Source organism: Abramis brama (assembly GCF_963993115.1).
Source record: "Abramis brama genome assembly, chromosome: 6".
NCBI lineage: Eukaryota > Metazoa > Chordata > Actinopteri > Cypriniformes > Leuciscidae > Abramis > Abramis brama.
In genome coordinates this window covers 18,744,629-18,761,377 of record NC_139968.1, presented here as the reverse complement: position 1 = coordinate 18,761,377, position 16,749 = coordinate 18,744,629, and the positions used below count along the sequence as shown (strand labels likewise).

Below are 16,749 nucleotides of genomic sequence, written 5' to 3'. Positions count from 1 at the left end.
TGCTGTCTCGCGTTGGAGTGGAACGTTTAGCCACGAGGCGAATAAAAGCAAAACAACATGTAAATACACGAGTATTGTGTAGTGCTACCACAACAAAACATTTATAGCCTATGTCTTTTGTCTATCTGAGACTATTCTTTTCTCTATAAAGAATATAAATATGTTCTCATTTCAATTCATCTTCATCTTTTAATTAGCATTAACATGGACGAAGTCATGCAGTTTGAGCGTTCTAAATAGAACCATCAGCTTCCACATAGTGTTTTTGACGTCAACCGAAATGTGAAGGGGAAAAAAAGAACTTAATTTGAAAAAGAAATATCTAGGCTACTGTAAAGCAAAACTTTAAGCTATAAAACAGAACGGATTCGTTTATTATTACTCATTATTATTCTAATATGCCCATGAGTTCAATATGTGCAAAAATTTATTTTTGCAGAAGCGCAACAAGTGTTTTTTTTTAGTGTGTTTTTTAAACGGCTGACATTTATGTAAAATAAATATTTCCACGAGCATTTCGTCTGAAGCATTTTCATTTCGTCGATAATTCCATAATTTTTATTTAATTTTAAAATGTGACTGAAACGTGCCGATCTGACACGTTCTTTGATTTGTAAACAAATCGTTATTCATAACGGCTTACGCTGGCTTTGTTTTATAACGTGTGCTCGAGCAACGTAAAATAGAATAGAACAACATTTAAATATTTGAATTTGAAAATACATTATTTAAATAAATAAAAAAAGCTCTTAAACTGCAGAACATTCCACGAATTTCTCACCTGGAATTTTTTTATTTGGAATTTCTCTCCTAGCCTATTTAAAAATATTGCTCGAGTATAATAATAGAGCATAATCGGTGTGTTCCAGACACTTATATGCCCGTGGAGATACAATTTGTTTTCTACGACTGTAAATACGCTCTTTGAAAAAAAATAAACGTTCTTCTTTACGAGACAATCATTTGTCGCGGGGTTCTCGAGTTGCTGTATGATTCTTTGGAGATTAAAAAGTTGCATTATGGGTTGGTTCTTCAGATGTGTATTGGTTCCAGTACAGATATGGTTTTCTAAATCTATTCTGTCCTAACTGGAACCTTTATTAAAAAGTGCAGCTTGACATAGGCTGTCCTATTTTGGACTAGCAGATTAATGTTAGCTCTGTCATAGTCATTATTATGGTTTCGTTTTCCCCTTCTGTTGTAAATACTAAGAGCAAATTCATTGGCAGGTGATGCAGATCATGTTGAGTTTGTCTGAGTTCACTAAGCTCAAAATAATTCACGCTCTGCTGTTGCACCGCAATTTACTTTGTTTCCAAATGTATCTTTACGCGGTTTAAGTGCGAGTAATTTATAGTAAAAGTAAACGCAAATATTTAGTTCTAATGCTAAACTTAAGTTATATGTGTGGCATGTAATGCAATGCATGTTCGTAAAAATATCTGACATTGGTGAGGCGTAATATTATGTGCATGAGTGAAGGAAGGTGCATGGCGGACATTATCTGACATCTATGCCGCTTACCTTGCATGTTTCCAGGCATATGCCCCTGTTCCCCATGCGATCGAGCGAGTCCCAGAGATTCTGACTCGACTTTAGGCAGCATGACAGCTCTGCTGAGCCGATGATGAGCACGCGCCGCTCCGCCTGCGCGCGAGAGGAACACCAGAGATTCTCAAAAACACCGTCCAAACGTCCGAAACTAATCCTGTGCGCGTGGATCTACTAGACTGCTTGAGTTCGACTGCCCCTCTTTTTTTCTGCTAGTTGTTCACAAGCTGTGTAAGTTCATTCGGGTGGTCTTTGCAGCGACTGTGATGCTGGTCTTTAAACTGGAGTGCGCGAACTGTCAGGAACTTCGCACGAGCCCCTCCTCCGCGCGCTCTGTGTCGCTCTATCTGTGAAGTTCAAACGGCTCCTCGCTGCTTTGTTACGCCGCACTGACACCACGTCGACCAATCAGCGCTGAGTTCGGTGCGCTGGCGTCACGCGTTCGTCCAATCAGAATCGAGCCCGAGAATCAGCGCCTCCGCTCTCTGTTCGCTTGCAAACACAGACAAACTAAACTAATTGAACATTACGAGACACGCAGCGCTGATAACTGCAGCACCGGGAGGTATGTGATGATGTACCGGAGGGTGAAATATTTGTGTGTACAAAAAAATATTGATGCAGAGGAACGGTAATAGAACGCAGGACAAAATGACACAAGATTTGTTCTAAAATTGACTTTTTAATTTATTCGCGATCACAGCCTCCTTAATGGCATTAACATGCTCTTTAAATGCTCTGTGGTGTTTTAAAGTTGAATTTATAGAAAAAGAAAGAACAAGAAATACTAGTAGGCTAAATGTCTTGTGTATGAAATTGTACAATGAAAATAATAGTTTTGTCATTTGTTTTATTTTATATAGGCTATTTAAACATTTAGTAATTTTATATTTCTTTCATTTAAATTGTATTTTAATGTAGGCCTAAAATATTTTGGCGAAAAATGATGAAAGAAACGCTTTTAAAAAATGTGAGTTCTATAGTGATTTTATCATGGCAACAGAGATAATAAAATCCTAAAAATCATCTAGACAAAACATATGACAAGATAACATACATCGGCATAATAACGAAAATTTGGCACATACGCAGTATTTACATACATACGCCAGACAATCAACACAAACTCACACACATTCTTACACCCGTTAAAAACTCGATTTTTAGTTTCCTTCCCTTTCGATCTCACACACCTTTATATTTCAAACATTTCACCGTTCATGAAAGTTTAAATATTTTCCTTTTATAGACTATCATATTATGTAATATTAAATAGGCTATTATTCTATAATAACAATAATAAAATCTTAGTGCTACTTCAAAATTATTATTATTAGCCTAATACATTCCGCTTCTTTTCCGCTTCTCAGCCGGCTTATCAGTAACAAAACGGCACAATAAAAAGCCTAAAATGCCGTTTATGTTATTGCATGCGAATGCGATATATAACACCCTACATCCTTGTTTTTTAAAAATAAATAAAATCTAAATACCACTGAATGATATTACAGTGAAAATGAATGAATGTCATTCCATCATAGCAAATATACTACTTACCCAAGTGTTTACTGGAGTCCCGCTGTCCTAATTCACTCTCAAAACTAGTGGACATAGGACAGAATTTCTAGCAACAGTGATCCACATGAGCAACTATATCCCACAGGACATCTCCATTCTTCCAAACTTTTTAAGCTTCATCAATAAGCTTCATCCAGATTCCGTGAGGTGTTTTTGACATCTCTCCCTTTACTTTCACACACGCCACTCACCCCTCATCCCCCCCCCTCACCGTGACCTGCACTAAACCTGCATATCTCACCTACTCAACAATATTAAAACTTCTGAGGTTGATAGGTTTGCCCAGATCACGTGGAGTTCGACAAGATTGATAAGAGCCAGTTATAAAGTGACACACAGATAGATAAGCCAGAGCGGACAGATAGGACTGAGGAATGATTAACCGGAGGTGAAGAGAGTTAGAACTGCCGTCCGAGGCAATGACTGAATGGAAATAAGACAGGTGGTAAAATGCAAGATCAAAAGAGCGCAGGTTGATACAGGGCCGCAAACTTTGAACTGCTTCTGCCGAACAGCAGCGCGCAGAGAGCATGTTTTATATGATGTGTGGCTATCAGGCCGGACACGCGTGTTCAGCGGGATAACACATTTAGATTTACCTGGAGATGTTCCAGGATGGAGTCACAGACAGGCCCTCCCCTATTCACAGATGTAAATAAATAGAAATGCAAACAAACTTCCGATATGTATTATGTTCCATATACTATAGGTGATTTTACAGAGGCCTAAATGTATTTATTTATTAAAATGTATAAATTGTATTATTTATAATTATATTAATCTATTATATATTTATTATATATATATATAAAGATTATCTATCTATCTATCTATCTATCTATCTATCTATCTATCTATCTATCTAGTCTGTCTGTCTGTCTGTCTGTCTGTCTGTCTGTCTGTCTGTCTGTCTATCTATCTATCTATCTATCTATCTATCTATCTATCTATTTATCAGTCAGTCTGTCTATCTATCTATCTATCTATCTATCTATCTATCTATCTATCTATCTATCTATCTATCTATCTATCTAGTCTGTCTGCCTGTCTGTCTGTCTGTCTGTCTATCTATCTATCTACCTATTTATTTATCAGTCTGTCTGTCTGTCTGTCTGTCTGTCTGTCTGTCTGTCTGTCTATCTATCTATCTATCTATCTATCTATCTATCTATCTATCTATCTATCTATCTATCTATCTATCTGTCTGTCTGTCAGATAGATAGATAGATAGATAGATAGATAGATAAACAGACTGACAGACAGATAGATAGATAGATAGATAGACAGACTATCTATCTATCTATCTATCTATCTATCTATCTATCTATCTATCTATCTATCAGTCTGTCTGTCTGTCTGTCTGTCTGTCTGTCAGATAGATAGATAGATAGATAGATAGATAGACTGACAGACAGATAGATAGATACATCTATCTATCTATCTATCTATCTATCTATCTATCTATCTATCTATCTATCTATCTATCTATCTATCTATCTATCTATCTATCAGTCTGTCTATCCATCTATCTATCTGTCTGTCAGATAGATAGATAGATAAACAGACTGACAGACAGACAGATAGATAGATAGACAGACTTTATATCTATCTATCTATCTATCTATCTATCTATCTATCTATCTATCTAAAATTATAATTTCTGAAGATATGATCTCTTTAGACAGATTTAAATCTTCAAAATGAAAAATGTTTCTCTTTTTCTTTCTCTCTCGGTTTCACTTAATCTGCAGCGCTCTACACAAAAGAGCAATTTCGTGCAAGTTGAGGGGCAACAATGCCATCTAAATTTGGCGACAAAAGATAAAGAGTCTCGGGACAAGTGGCCTGGCAAACACAGGGCTGTTGACTGAAGCGCGGGGACCTAATGACCCTCATGTCACTGTCCCACAGCAGCTACAAGGGAGAAGACAACAGAGTGAGGCCGTCTTGACTACCATAAGTGGACGTGCGCTGATAACACAAGGGGTACCTGAGAGCTCTTTGCTTACCAGAGAGATTACCGGCCCGCTGAGGCTCAAAGCTGGGGGATTTGTCAACTTAACCCCTGTCCCCGCTCTCTTTTTTCCCTTCAGCCGTGTTTTACGATGCTGGATGGACCCCTGCACTAAACACAGAGGTCTTTACAGCAGAATAAAACATGGTTAAGTGTAGCAGGGCTGGGGTCAAGGCTTCAATCGTGGTGAAGAGGGCTTCAGGAGCTAATGAAACCGGCATCTTGCACTGCCAGACATGCTTAATAATCTATTCAAGTCATGAGACATGTTTATATCTGCTAAAATGATGTGGTGACTTGCAAAATTTGTTCTTCTTCTACCTAACTGACGAAATATATATGTATTCAGACATATTAAATAATTTTGAAATAAATTAAAAAATCTTGGCATGTGTATATATATATAAAGTGCTGTCAACTGATTAAAGAATTTTGTAATTAATAGCACCTATAAAGCTTTTAATATATTTTTATATTGTAATAATTTCATATTTAATCTTTTACATATTGAAACAGTATTTTAAATATTTGTTTAATGGCATCTTTTTTTATGGATGAAGGCCAGTATCATCAATTTGATCAATTCAGCAGTATAACTGAAAGCTATAAATTTGAACATTTATTAGAGTTTAACAACTTGTAATTTAAGTGAATTTTAAACAATCTTCACATAAACCCATTATAATAAATGACACATTTATCTTTGCCCTTCAATATATCAGGGCTCATTTTTTTCTTTTGGCCCCGTCAGACCAGTTCAGAATGCACAAAAAGTTATTGTTTTCATGTTTTTGACCCATGTAACCTTGTAAACAGTGCTTTAAGATTTTTAGGTAGGTCTAACGGATATATACAGAAATCAAATGAAGTTATCAAACACTTCACAGTTTTAACTGTATAAATTATAAATTAAATATAGATTAATCCTTATTAAAGCTACAAAAGTTATTCAGTCAAGAGCTCTTTTTCTTTTGTTCTTTGACTATCCTTAATGACAGACAGCAGGTTTATTAGGCTACTGTCACTTTAAGACCTGCAGTTTTAAGGATTAACTCTTTTTGTTTTCTCACAACCATTTATGTTAATTTTTGAACTTAATTTAACTTAGTTGCGAGGATACTTAACAAAACTGGCTATATATATATGTATGTATGTATGTATGTATGTATATTTATATAGCATTATTATTAGTAGTAATTTAATTAGTCACATTGGTGACTTTGCCATCTAGCACTTATGCTTTAAGGCCTTAGGCCTCTAAGCCTTATGCTGCCTTATATTTTTATGACTATAGTTTCAATTTTATTGTACTATTAAAATCATTGTCCAAAATGATGTGGTTTTATAATTCAGTAAAAACGAGGTTGGACGCATTTCTTTTTCTGCTAAAAATCTGTGGCAGTATCACTGGACACGTGCTGAGGTCACAGAATCTGCACCCAAACAAACCACCCATTTCCACCGATTTGGGACGACCATCATTCAAAATGTTCAACATCTCCCTTCCATATTTGTTTATTACATTTTTTGGCTAATTTTAACTTGCTTTCAACGACCAGTCAGAGTTATGTTTAACATGAAATCATAGCGGAAATGTGCAAATTCACCAAGATAATAGTTTAATTAATCTATTGTATTCCAAGGTTAAAATTTGACATGATTGCTATAGTGAAAACTATTTCCTTTTGCTCTCCCACTTATATTTCATTGTACAAGACAACAAAGCTCGTCAACTGATGGGTCATTACTTGATGCGCTGCTCCATCCGAACCCCTGTCGATAAGTAGTTCTAATAGTGCCTAAAAACCTTACGTGTGATATAATGTTGACATTTGAAGCGTAAAATGCGATGAGCATGTTCTCACGCTTCCGCTTCAAAGCCGTTGAAATGCACCTACATGAGGAGATGATGGAAAAAAAGCCAAAGGGCGTGGGATGTTGGGATTCGGTAGATATTTCCTTGCTGTGACAGTGCTAACGCTTTGTTTTGTGTAGTGTTAGATGAGTGAAACGAGCGTGTGTGTGTGTCGTTTTGTTGACCTTCTGTGGCTGTCATCAATGAACAGTAAGAACAAGGGGATGGCCGAGATGAGAGTCGAGACTGAGAGCGAGTGTTGTCGGGTATTGTTGGGAGAGTAAACAGCACCCGGAGCCTGGGAAAGGGCTGGGATGTGTGCCACGGCATCTCTGAGTCATACGGTCCTCTTATCGTGTTTGTTTCGTGTTTCTACCTACGACGTGTTTGCATTAGCATTCCTGCACTGTACCCCTGCAGCACGCATGTTCCCAGCAAAAGGAATGTCAGCTCCTGTCCGATCGGATCTGTACTGTCCGTGTTTAATTAAACCCCATATGTTTTCTTCGGTTTCTCTCCTCGTCTTCTCTGGCAGAGGAAGAGAAAAACGAGAGAAAACAAGCTGCTGGATCCATTAGCGGGTCAAGCAACAGTCATTGTTCATTGCTTCCTATATGCTTCTATTTTCAAGAGCTTCGTGGAACAATAGTACTCGCGGTTCTGTCAGGTGTTTGCGGACGCCACGAAAACCAAAACAAAGCACACGAGAGGCAAACAAAACACAGTTTGACACTTTCTAAACGACAACATGGGAAATCGGGTTTGATCCTGATCCTAGAGTTCTAGAGGTCTCAATACGGCTGCAAATGTAAAACGTGTGTTTGGAACGTATTGTATCACACTCTTCAGTAAATGGATGAGGTATGTTTTGAACGTTTTAACATCTGAAGGCATTTTGAGCTGACACATTGAGTTTTGGTGCTCATGTGGGAAATCAAGGATCGAATCAGGCCCACATTTTCAGTCATGCCTCCCCCCACCCCATTATTTTCAGTCATTGCTCTATTATTATCTGAATGGCTAAAAGTATAACATTATGGTTGTAAATATGAAACAACATGCTTGAAATGTCGAAAGGGGGCGATGAGTATAGCAAAGCAAAAATAATACATTTGACATGGCAAACGTATTCATTTTTACATTTGAGGCATTTTGAGCTGACACATGGTGCTCATGTGGGAAATCTAGGTTCGAATCGGGCTCACATTTCGTCACATTTCACAGTTGCGTTTGAGCTTAATGAATTTGATGAATAAAATAACATTTTAGTGAAAATTTTAGCTTTTTTAAATATATGAAATGTATTAGTAATATTATATTTTAAGTGCTGCCAAAACGATTAATCGCGATTAATCTTATCTAACAGAAACGTTTTTGGTTACATAATACATGTATATATATATATTATATATATATGTGTGTGTGTGTGTGTGTGTGTGTGTGTGTGTGTGTGTGTGTGTGTGTGTGTGTATTAGGGCTGCACAATTAATCGAATTTCTAATCGCGATTACCAGTAAGGGTGCCACGATTACGAAATCGTTCAAAACCGCGATTACCAAAAAAAAAAAGCCGCTTACAATATTCTGCGTGGGTGTGTTTAGAGGCGAACCACGACTACTTAAGAGAACCCAGCACAATAGGAACTACCAGAGACGTAGGCCTAAGTGTATGCTGAAAAACGGACTTTCCTGTCCTGTCAGCCGCTATAACTTACTGCAGTAGCGCGCACTCTTCAATTGCACGCGCAACTGCGGCGGAGCGCGCTGTATATCGCTTCATTATATACAGCGCAAAATAAACTACAAGCATGCAACGTAGTTACGTTTTAAATTAGAAAAAGAAAACCGCGTTGTCCAGATTCAGTATTTGCGGTCAGATGAGATGTTGTCAGGCTATATGTCAGTGTTATTATTCTATCGTTATTTTCATAACTTGATACGAAATAAAAAGTCTCTCACCTCAGAAAAACGAAATTTCACGTAGGCCTACTGTCAGTTGTTTTACTGCGCTCGTAGCCTGCACTCACTTTAACAGTTCTTGTAAGTATTGTGTATCACCATGGTAACGGTTGTTTCCATAACCCCATAATGCCACTTATTGGTTATTTTGTTTATTTTTAAATGACTGTGGTGGCTCATACCAAGATTGTATTAACAAAAACGAGTTTGGGACTGCTATTTAATAGCTTAACCTCGTAGGCCTACTGTTTATTTATCAGCAGCCTATTAGTCATATTCTTACAATTTATTTGTACTAGTGCAAAATGCCCGTGCAAAATCAGTTTTTGTGTGTGTTTTTAGTAATTGTTTGTTTGGTGTGTTTGAGTGCTCATTGTTACAATTACACAGCAAAAGTTCAGCAAATACTGATACTGACATTATGACGTACAATAAATGTGGAAAATTGAACTACACGATTCAGGGAGCAGGCTACACAGTGAACTCCGAGAAAACTACTTAGGGTGCTTTCACATCTGTAGTCCGGTTCATTTGGTCCGGACCAAGGGCGAAAAATTATACTTTGTAGCATTTTTAAGGCGTTTTGGTTCCTTTTCACACCACACTGATCGCTCTGGTCCGAATCAGTTTATGAGTTGATAAAACGAACCAAAATACAGTCACGTGACAACATCCACATCACTCGGAACGCATTTCCATAACTGCACTTCGTTTGGTCAGAATTAACGTGCAGACAACAACACGCCGCTGTTTACTATGGAGAGACGACTGCGTGGGCTGATTGTATGCTTGGTCATATTTTATTAGTTTGTCTACACCACTTTAGACAAACAATAATATTTGAGAATGAACCGAGGATGCGGTTCGAAAATATTGTTAATAATAATTTCTATCAGGCTCCGCACCTCCTAAAAACTCCAAATTTGTCCGCGAGCTGAAAAACTGTCAACAAACATTTCTCCTCATCCTATAATGCACAGCGCAGCTGACTACGGCAACTGGCTTAGTCCAAAAATGCGCAGTTTTTTGGCAGTTGGTTCTGTTCGAGGTCGGATCACGTTCTCACCACAAACGAACCGCTCCAGAGTTCGTTTGAAAGCGTACCACCTCTTCCAGGAGGTCTCGGTACGCTTGTTTGGTCCGCGTTTGGTGCGCACCCGAGTGCGATTGCCGCATTCACACCTGCCCAAACGAACCGCACCAACGGGGAAAACGAACTCTAGTGCGATTCAACCGAACTAAACGAGGCAGGTGTGAAAGCACCCTTAGGGTGTATTAGGTACACTAAATACAGTTCGTTAGTTCGTTTCCCCCCTTGGTGCGAATCTTTTGGGCAGGTGTGAATACAGCAATCGCACTCGGGTGCGGACCAAACAACCGAACCGAGACCCAGCTGAAGAGGTGGTCTCGGTACGGTTCCAAACGAACTCTGGTACGGTTCGTTTAAGATGTGAACATGAACCGACCCAATTGCAAAAAGCACTCCGCCTCTTTTGACAGGGGCAGATTTTTACTATGTAATTTGGGGTGATGAAATGCCTATAGGCTACATTAATCTGTGATCCGTCCGGACCAGCTGCCACACGGTTCGGCAAGCATGTGATTCGCGGATTAACTGCTAAATTTAACCATCATAGAGTGAAAGTTTATCATTTGGACGTGTTCAAACAATTTTAAACGCAAAAGAGGTGAAAATCGGGACTCACGCGTTACCCGAAGTGCGCGCACGCAGAGAGAGAGAGAGAGAGAGAGAGAGAGACGCGTTTCAGACAGCCCTCGAACATCGAATTGATTCCTCTTTTGCGTTTCCTTGCCCTGGAACGGACACCAATGCACACAGAAAGATGTTAAAAACTCGTCTAACCGTCTCGGCAAGTTTTTCTCGGTAATATGTCATAGTTGATGTTTGTAATTTTTTTCGGTCCATGCATTCGGTCTTAAAGTGACAGCAGACACCCAATATTCCTACTGTTGTCTGTGTTATTATTAATATTAATAAAATAACAAACTACAACTTTAATAAAGATAAAACTATATTTAATTTCTTCAGTGAACAAATAGTGTTATTTTACATTTAGGCTTAAAAATTTCTGTAGCCTACCTGAATACTACTGTTAGACTTTGTAACTTCGTTATTTAGTATTTATCTCTGCTTGTAATTTGTGTATTTGTTCTTATTTTATTACTGACTGTTCACTTGTTTTTAATAATGTTTGAACTTTATCAGTTAAGAGCGTGCTCTCTCCGCCAGAACCGTCTTGCAGCACATCTTCGTCTTCGCAAAATCCTAATTACAACATCGTATAGATTGTATCATATGATGCTCATTATAGTTTCTTCATATTGCGTTTGTAGAAAATAACACCAAATCAGTAAAAGAACAAATATTGCATTATGAAATATCTCCATGCTGAGCCTGTTTTTGCACTTCCTGCTTTTCCCTGCTTGAGAATTCCTTGAATGAATAGACGACCTTAGCACACGTGTGGTTTTGTTTATAAATGTTGGTTCACTTGCAAAAAGAGCAGTGTGAAAGCGAACCGTACCAAACAAAAAAAATCAACATTGTATTTGGTCCGGACCAAAGCAAGTGAACTATCGGACTTTCCTGGTGTGAATACACCCTTAATCTCCGCTGCTTTCTTCAACCCTCTCTGTCTCTGGTCCTGTGCTGTGCTGTGCTCACTCATGTCAGTGTGAGAGGGGGAGTGGCCACCGGCTAGAGCAAAAGCCAGTGTGTGCTTCTTTTACCGATATATTTAACGATATCTTTTGCATTTCTAATCCAAACAACGTCAAACTTGGCACTGCACTTACTCGTGCCCGTAGCAAGACACCTGTCAAGTTTGAAATCCATTGGACTAACGGTTCGAGAGATATGCGAATAACAGACATACAGACAGACAGACATACTGACAGACAGACAGACGTTTCTGTAACTTATAGATAGATATTAAGTAAAGAGGGACAGTAGCCTACTTGTGTGTGTCAACAATTTTTGTGTAAACAAATATTATAATAGGCCTATATAATATGATTGATGTGATGTGATGTGATTAATTGCGATTAATCGCTTTGACAGCACTATATATTTTGTAATAATATTATAATAAAATTTTACTATACTTTTTTACTTTTCTTTTGCAGCTCACAGCGTGCAAAAAAAATAAAATAATAATAAAAAAAATAAAAAAATTAATATATATATATATAATAATGTTTTGTGTTATTCGCTGGTCATTGACCAGTCAGCTTGTTTTATTTATAACCAATTAAAAGTTTTTTTCATATTTATTTAGGCTGTATTTAACTTTTGTCTGGGGTTTACATTTGAAATGCTGAATATTTGAACCGTTTTTACATTTGAAGACATTTTGAGCTGACACATTTCCAGATTTCCAGTCAGTTCCCTGTTATCTTCTGTCCTCGCTGTATTTTCAATTCTGAAAAAAGTTGCAAAAATACGATAAAGATTTATGCAAATAACATTGTTTAAATATAAAATAAATAAATAACATTTAAATAAATAACGCTTTTAACATTTATTTATTTGTAATAACCCCTTAAACTCAACAGGCCAAATCCTTTTCAATTTGCTGAACACCACCATGTTTGTTTTAAATCATAGCTGAATGAGCTCCTCTGACAGGCCGCCCCGTCGCCTCTACCTGACCCCTGCGCAGGGCAATAGCCCTCCGTACACCCACCCCTCGCCTAGCAGAGCAGAACGGAAAACCTGAGCCGACGGAGCACGAAAGCCTCATCTTACATCCTCACAATAGCCCGATCCAGCACTCCGCTAATGACTCAGAACTGATAGGAAGCTACTAGAAGCCTCTTAAGTCTCCTCAATTCACATCAGGGAAACATTAAGATATTCCTTTTTTGTTGCCTCCCAAGGACTTGCACAGCCCTAGAAGGGCAATTATCACCCTGCCAATATTGTAAATCCATTCTGTCATTTCCAATGATATCTGCTTGTGTCAACTGTAAGGTCTAATAAAAGCTAATTGCACATAACAGCCCAGGATCAATACATCAGGCTGGGAAGGTGGCATGACGTGCCCTCTTATGAGGCTTCAGGAGTTGGATGCAACACGCATTTGTGCATTATTTGGTTCCTCGTTAGCACTTCATGTTGATTGTATTGAGAATCTGTTAAGGGATATATAAACTGCTTTTTAAAAGAGTATATAAAACATATAGTTCTGGTTGCAGAATCTTCTAGTGGAAGGAAGCAATTGGCACTTAAATATAATTTTAATGAAAATTTGTCTTATTAATATTTTTCACATTTGATAATATTTTCACTTTTTCTTATACTGCTAACAGCTCACATTGTGCAAGATAGAAAAACTGTGTGGTAGCCACATTGTAAAAAAATATATTTTCATATTTTGTTATCACAACTTTTCTTTTGTCAAATCAACTTAGCTAATTAATGTGGTTCAGAAAACATAAAAAATTAAGTTACCTGGTTGCCTTAAAATGCTGAGTTCATTGAAATTAAACATTTTAGTTAATACAATGAAGGAGATTGGTTTCAACAACAGAAACTCTAAATATTGAGTTAAACAAACAATATGGTTTTATTTTATTTAAAACCAATCAAAAAAACTTGAGATTTTATGCGCTGAAAATGTGATTGCCTATATTTTTTCATATTCACAACTTATAAAAGCAAAAATCTGGGTTACAGTGAGACACTTGCAATGGAAGTGAATGGGGCCAATTTGTAAATGTTAAAATACTCACCATTTCAATATATAGCCCAAAGACATAAACAATATGAGTGTTAACATGATTTTTAAAAACTAATAAACTTACTAATCTTTTCTGTGTATAAAGATATAACCAGTTGTACAACATTTTAAAAGTTTTACCTCACAATTACAATGGAACACTGTAAACTCTAAAACAATTGAAATTATAATAATACTAATAGTAAAAAATTTTCACAGAAGACTAAATGCAAGTTTTTTAAATATGCTTTTAAATCCTCCAAAAATGTACTTGTACCTTGACTTCCATTGTATATGGAAAATTAATGACATTTTATTTATTTATTTATTATTTTGTTTTATTAGCCATTACATTAAACGCCGAACACAATATTTATTGTATTGTATAGGCCTGAACATTCTTTGCATCTTCGTAAAAAGAAGGAATGAATGAAAAACAAATTGTGTTTATTTGCATATCCATTCCATTTTCTTTCATACTCCAGTCCAGGTTTTGTTTGACTCTGCAAAAACAGACGCCATATTTGTCTAAAGCGTTTTTAGTTAAAATTAGTTAAAGTTAGTTAAAATTGCATTTATTTCTTTATAAAAGTGTTATTTTAAATAAGTGCTACTTCTTATTTCTTAATTCAAGCAAAAGTAGGCCGTAATCTCAATCTTGCCATCAAGGAATGATTGGTGTCTAACCTGCTGAAATGTTTGCTGACCTTTTCCTGAGAGACAAGCAGCGGTAGGACTTTCTGTTGCACTCAGACCCATTTAGTCATCCTCTTTTTGTCTGCTTCCTCTATCATCAAGGGTCACTATTGTGCCGGCTCAGGTACCGACTAATGCAAAGCAAATACTTCTACCTAACCATTAACACAGGGCCACTGTTTGAACAGTGCGACACACTGGAATGGCATTTATGATGGTGAGCCGTTTTGATAGGGAAGAATCTTCATCAATTAGCCCTCTACACTCTTCCCAGGGTAGATTGAGTGTGTGTGTGTGCTTGTGTGTTAGACAGAAAGAGATACAGTTTGCCCTGCGTTTAATGGCACTCTAACTTGAGAGCCGATCATTAACCCATTAGAATAACATGTCTCTGGCTGGGAGCTTCTTTGAGACGGGAAAGACCTGGGAGATTTGTATCACAGCGCTTACTGTAAACCTCAGAGACGCAGGGGAGATGTTGAGAGACTCATAATGTCTCGTGTTTGTCTCGGGACAGAGCATGGCTCGTTACCGGAGGCGTTAACAGCTGTAAGTTATGAATGTATGTGTTTATGCACTATAGGGAAATCCACAATTTTCTTTTCACTTTCCTAATGGTTTCAAAAACAGTTAACTATGATATATAATAGTTGCTGATATATAAATGCTAAAAACAACAACACTTTTGTAAAATAAATAAATAATCACTGTTACGATTACTAAAAATGAAAGGGGCCCATTTTTGGAGGATTTAAAAGCATAAATGTGAAGGTTATGATTTTATCAAAGCACTTACATCATTCTACTGTTAAAACTTGTGTATTATTTGAGCTGTAAAGCTGTTGAAATCCATATTTTACAGTGGTTTTAAGACTGCAAGAGTTACAAGCTATTAAGCCGATTTTCAATTGCGACTTTAATTCTCGTAATCGTGACTATATTTAACAGTTGAGACTTCAAATATCATAATTTTTCTCAACTTTATTTCTTGTTATTTTATGCTTATATCTCATTATTACAATTTCGTTCAATGGCTACTTTTGTTTTTCAAAATGGCAACTTCACATCCAATAATTGTGAATTTGTTTCTTAAAGTTATATTAAAAAACTTTGGAGTCATGTATGATTTACATTGCTTTAACTCATCAAAATAAGTTAAGCAATAACTTTTTTATGTTATACAAGATTCAACAAATCTTTTTAGGCCAGTTTAATGTCATTTAAGTTGAAATGACTTAAACATCCAAGTAGATTGTACTTAAAAATTTTAGGGTGCAACTTGTATTGAACCCATTATATTCCTTTAATAGACCAGTTTAACTCACTATAACATCTAATAACATACATTACAAGCAGATTAAATAATTTGAAACTCTTTTTAAACATTACGTGCCATGGAATATGTACTTGTAAACAAAAGATACTCATTTTCCAATTGGCTCTGACAGAAACCTCAAATGCTTATTTAAAGTAAAGTGTATCATGTTCTCAAGTCTTCATTCTGAAGAGCCGCACTATTGACATCATGTCATTAAGGTCCGTGAGATTGTATTTGTTTTGGCTCAAGCGGGCAAAGCATTGCGTTGAAGATTGCTCTTATTTCTTCCTTCTCTGTACAGCCTCTTCTTCCTGTTTGGCAGCCGACCCGTTCGTCTAGATCTGGAAGGTTTCCCGAATCAAACATGCGTCTTCAATTTGGGCCTACGAAGAAAACAATCACATTTTCCCCTCCCTCAGATTCAATTCCTGACAGCAGATTGAGATGTGGTCTCCCCAAAGAAGTCTGGGTTTGACGGAAGTTTGGACGGAGTATTTCAGGGGTCCTGAATGTAAATTGGGCTTAAAGGGAGATGCTTGGCAGACTCGGGTAACCTGGTCCAAAACGTTGTATATTTTTGGAGTAGCACGGCTGGTGGGAACGATTGAGGTAAACGTGAGGTGGACCACCCATGTCCTTTCTGTCCAAGAGAGCCGCACCACCGTTAATTAGAGCCATTCTCCGAGGTGGATTCTGCGGCCGGGACACCTGTGAACTCAGAAGTGGGCCGTCGCACATGCAAAACGGCCCCTGATTCATGTTTTGAGCACCAGTGGCCAATAAAAAATGACTTCCAGCTCCTCCAGACACCTGAAATCCTCCACACCAGAAAAACCAGCGTGAATATTTTAATAGTCCCTTCAAAGGCGCTCATCGCCCTAGTGCGAAAATAAATGTTGTTCTTTTTGAAATCCAGGCTTCCAGGTCTTCGTTGCGACCCTGATGAAACATGAAATATTTTACTGGAATCCAACTGGATATAAATGGGAGTTCAATCTCTCTCCGCAGTGGTCCGGAGGCCTTTACAGGGACTTTGA

General features: G+C 37.4%; 1 protein-coding gene across 2 annotated transcripts in view; it reads right to left on the bottom strand.

Annotated features, from left to right (window-relative positions):
* Positions 1–3,372, bottom strand: part of nr5a2 (nuclear receptor subfamily 5, group A, member 2) — a 57,863-nt gene extending 54,491 nt beyond the window's left edge. Inside the window, exons 1-2 of one of the 2 annotated variants that reach the window (XM_084116678.1) lie at positions 3,109–3,372; positions 1,525–1,647 (exon numbers count right to left, since the gene is read on the bottom strand). In XM_084116678.1, coding sequence (XP_083972804.1) covers positions 1,525–1,647; positions 3,109–3,163 — 178 coding nt within the window. In that variant the 5' untranslated portion in view covers positions 3,164–3,372. The remainder of the gene's footprint in view (positions 1–1,524; positions 1,648–3,108) is intronic. The other variant, XM_084116679.1, reaches the window with a different exon arrangement.
* Positions 3,373–16,749: the final 13,377 nt, after the last annotated feature.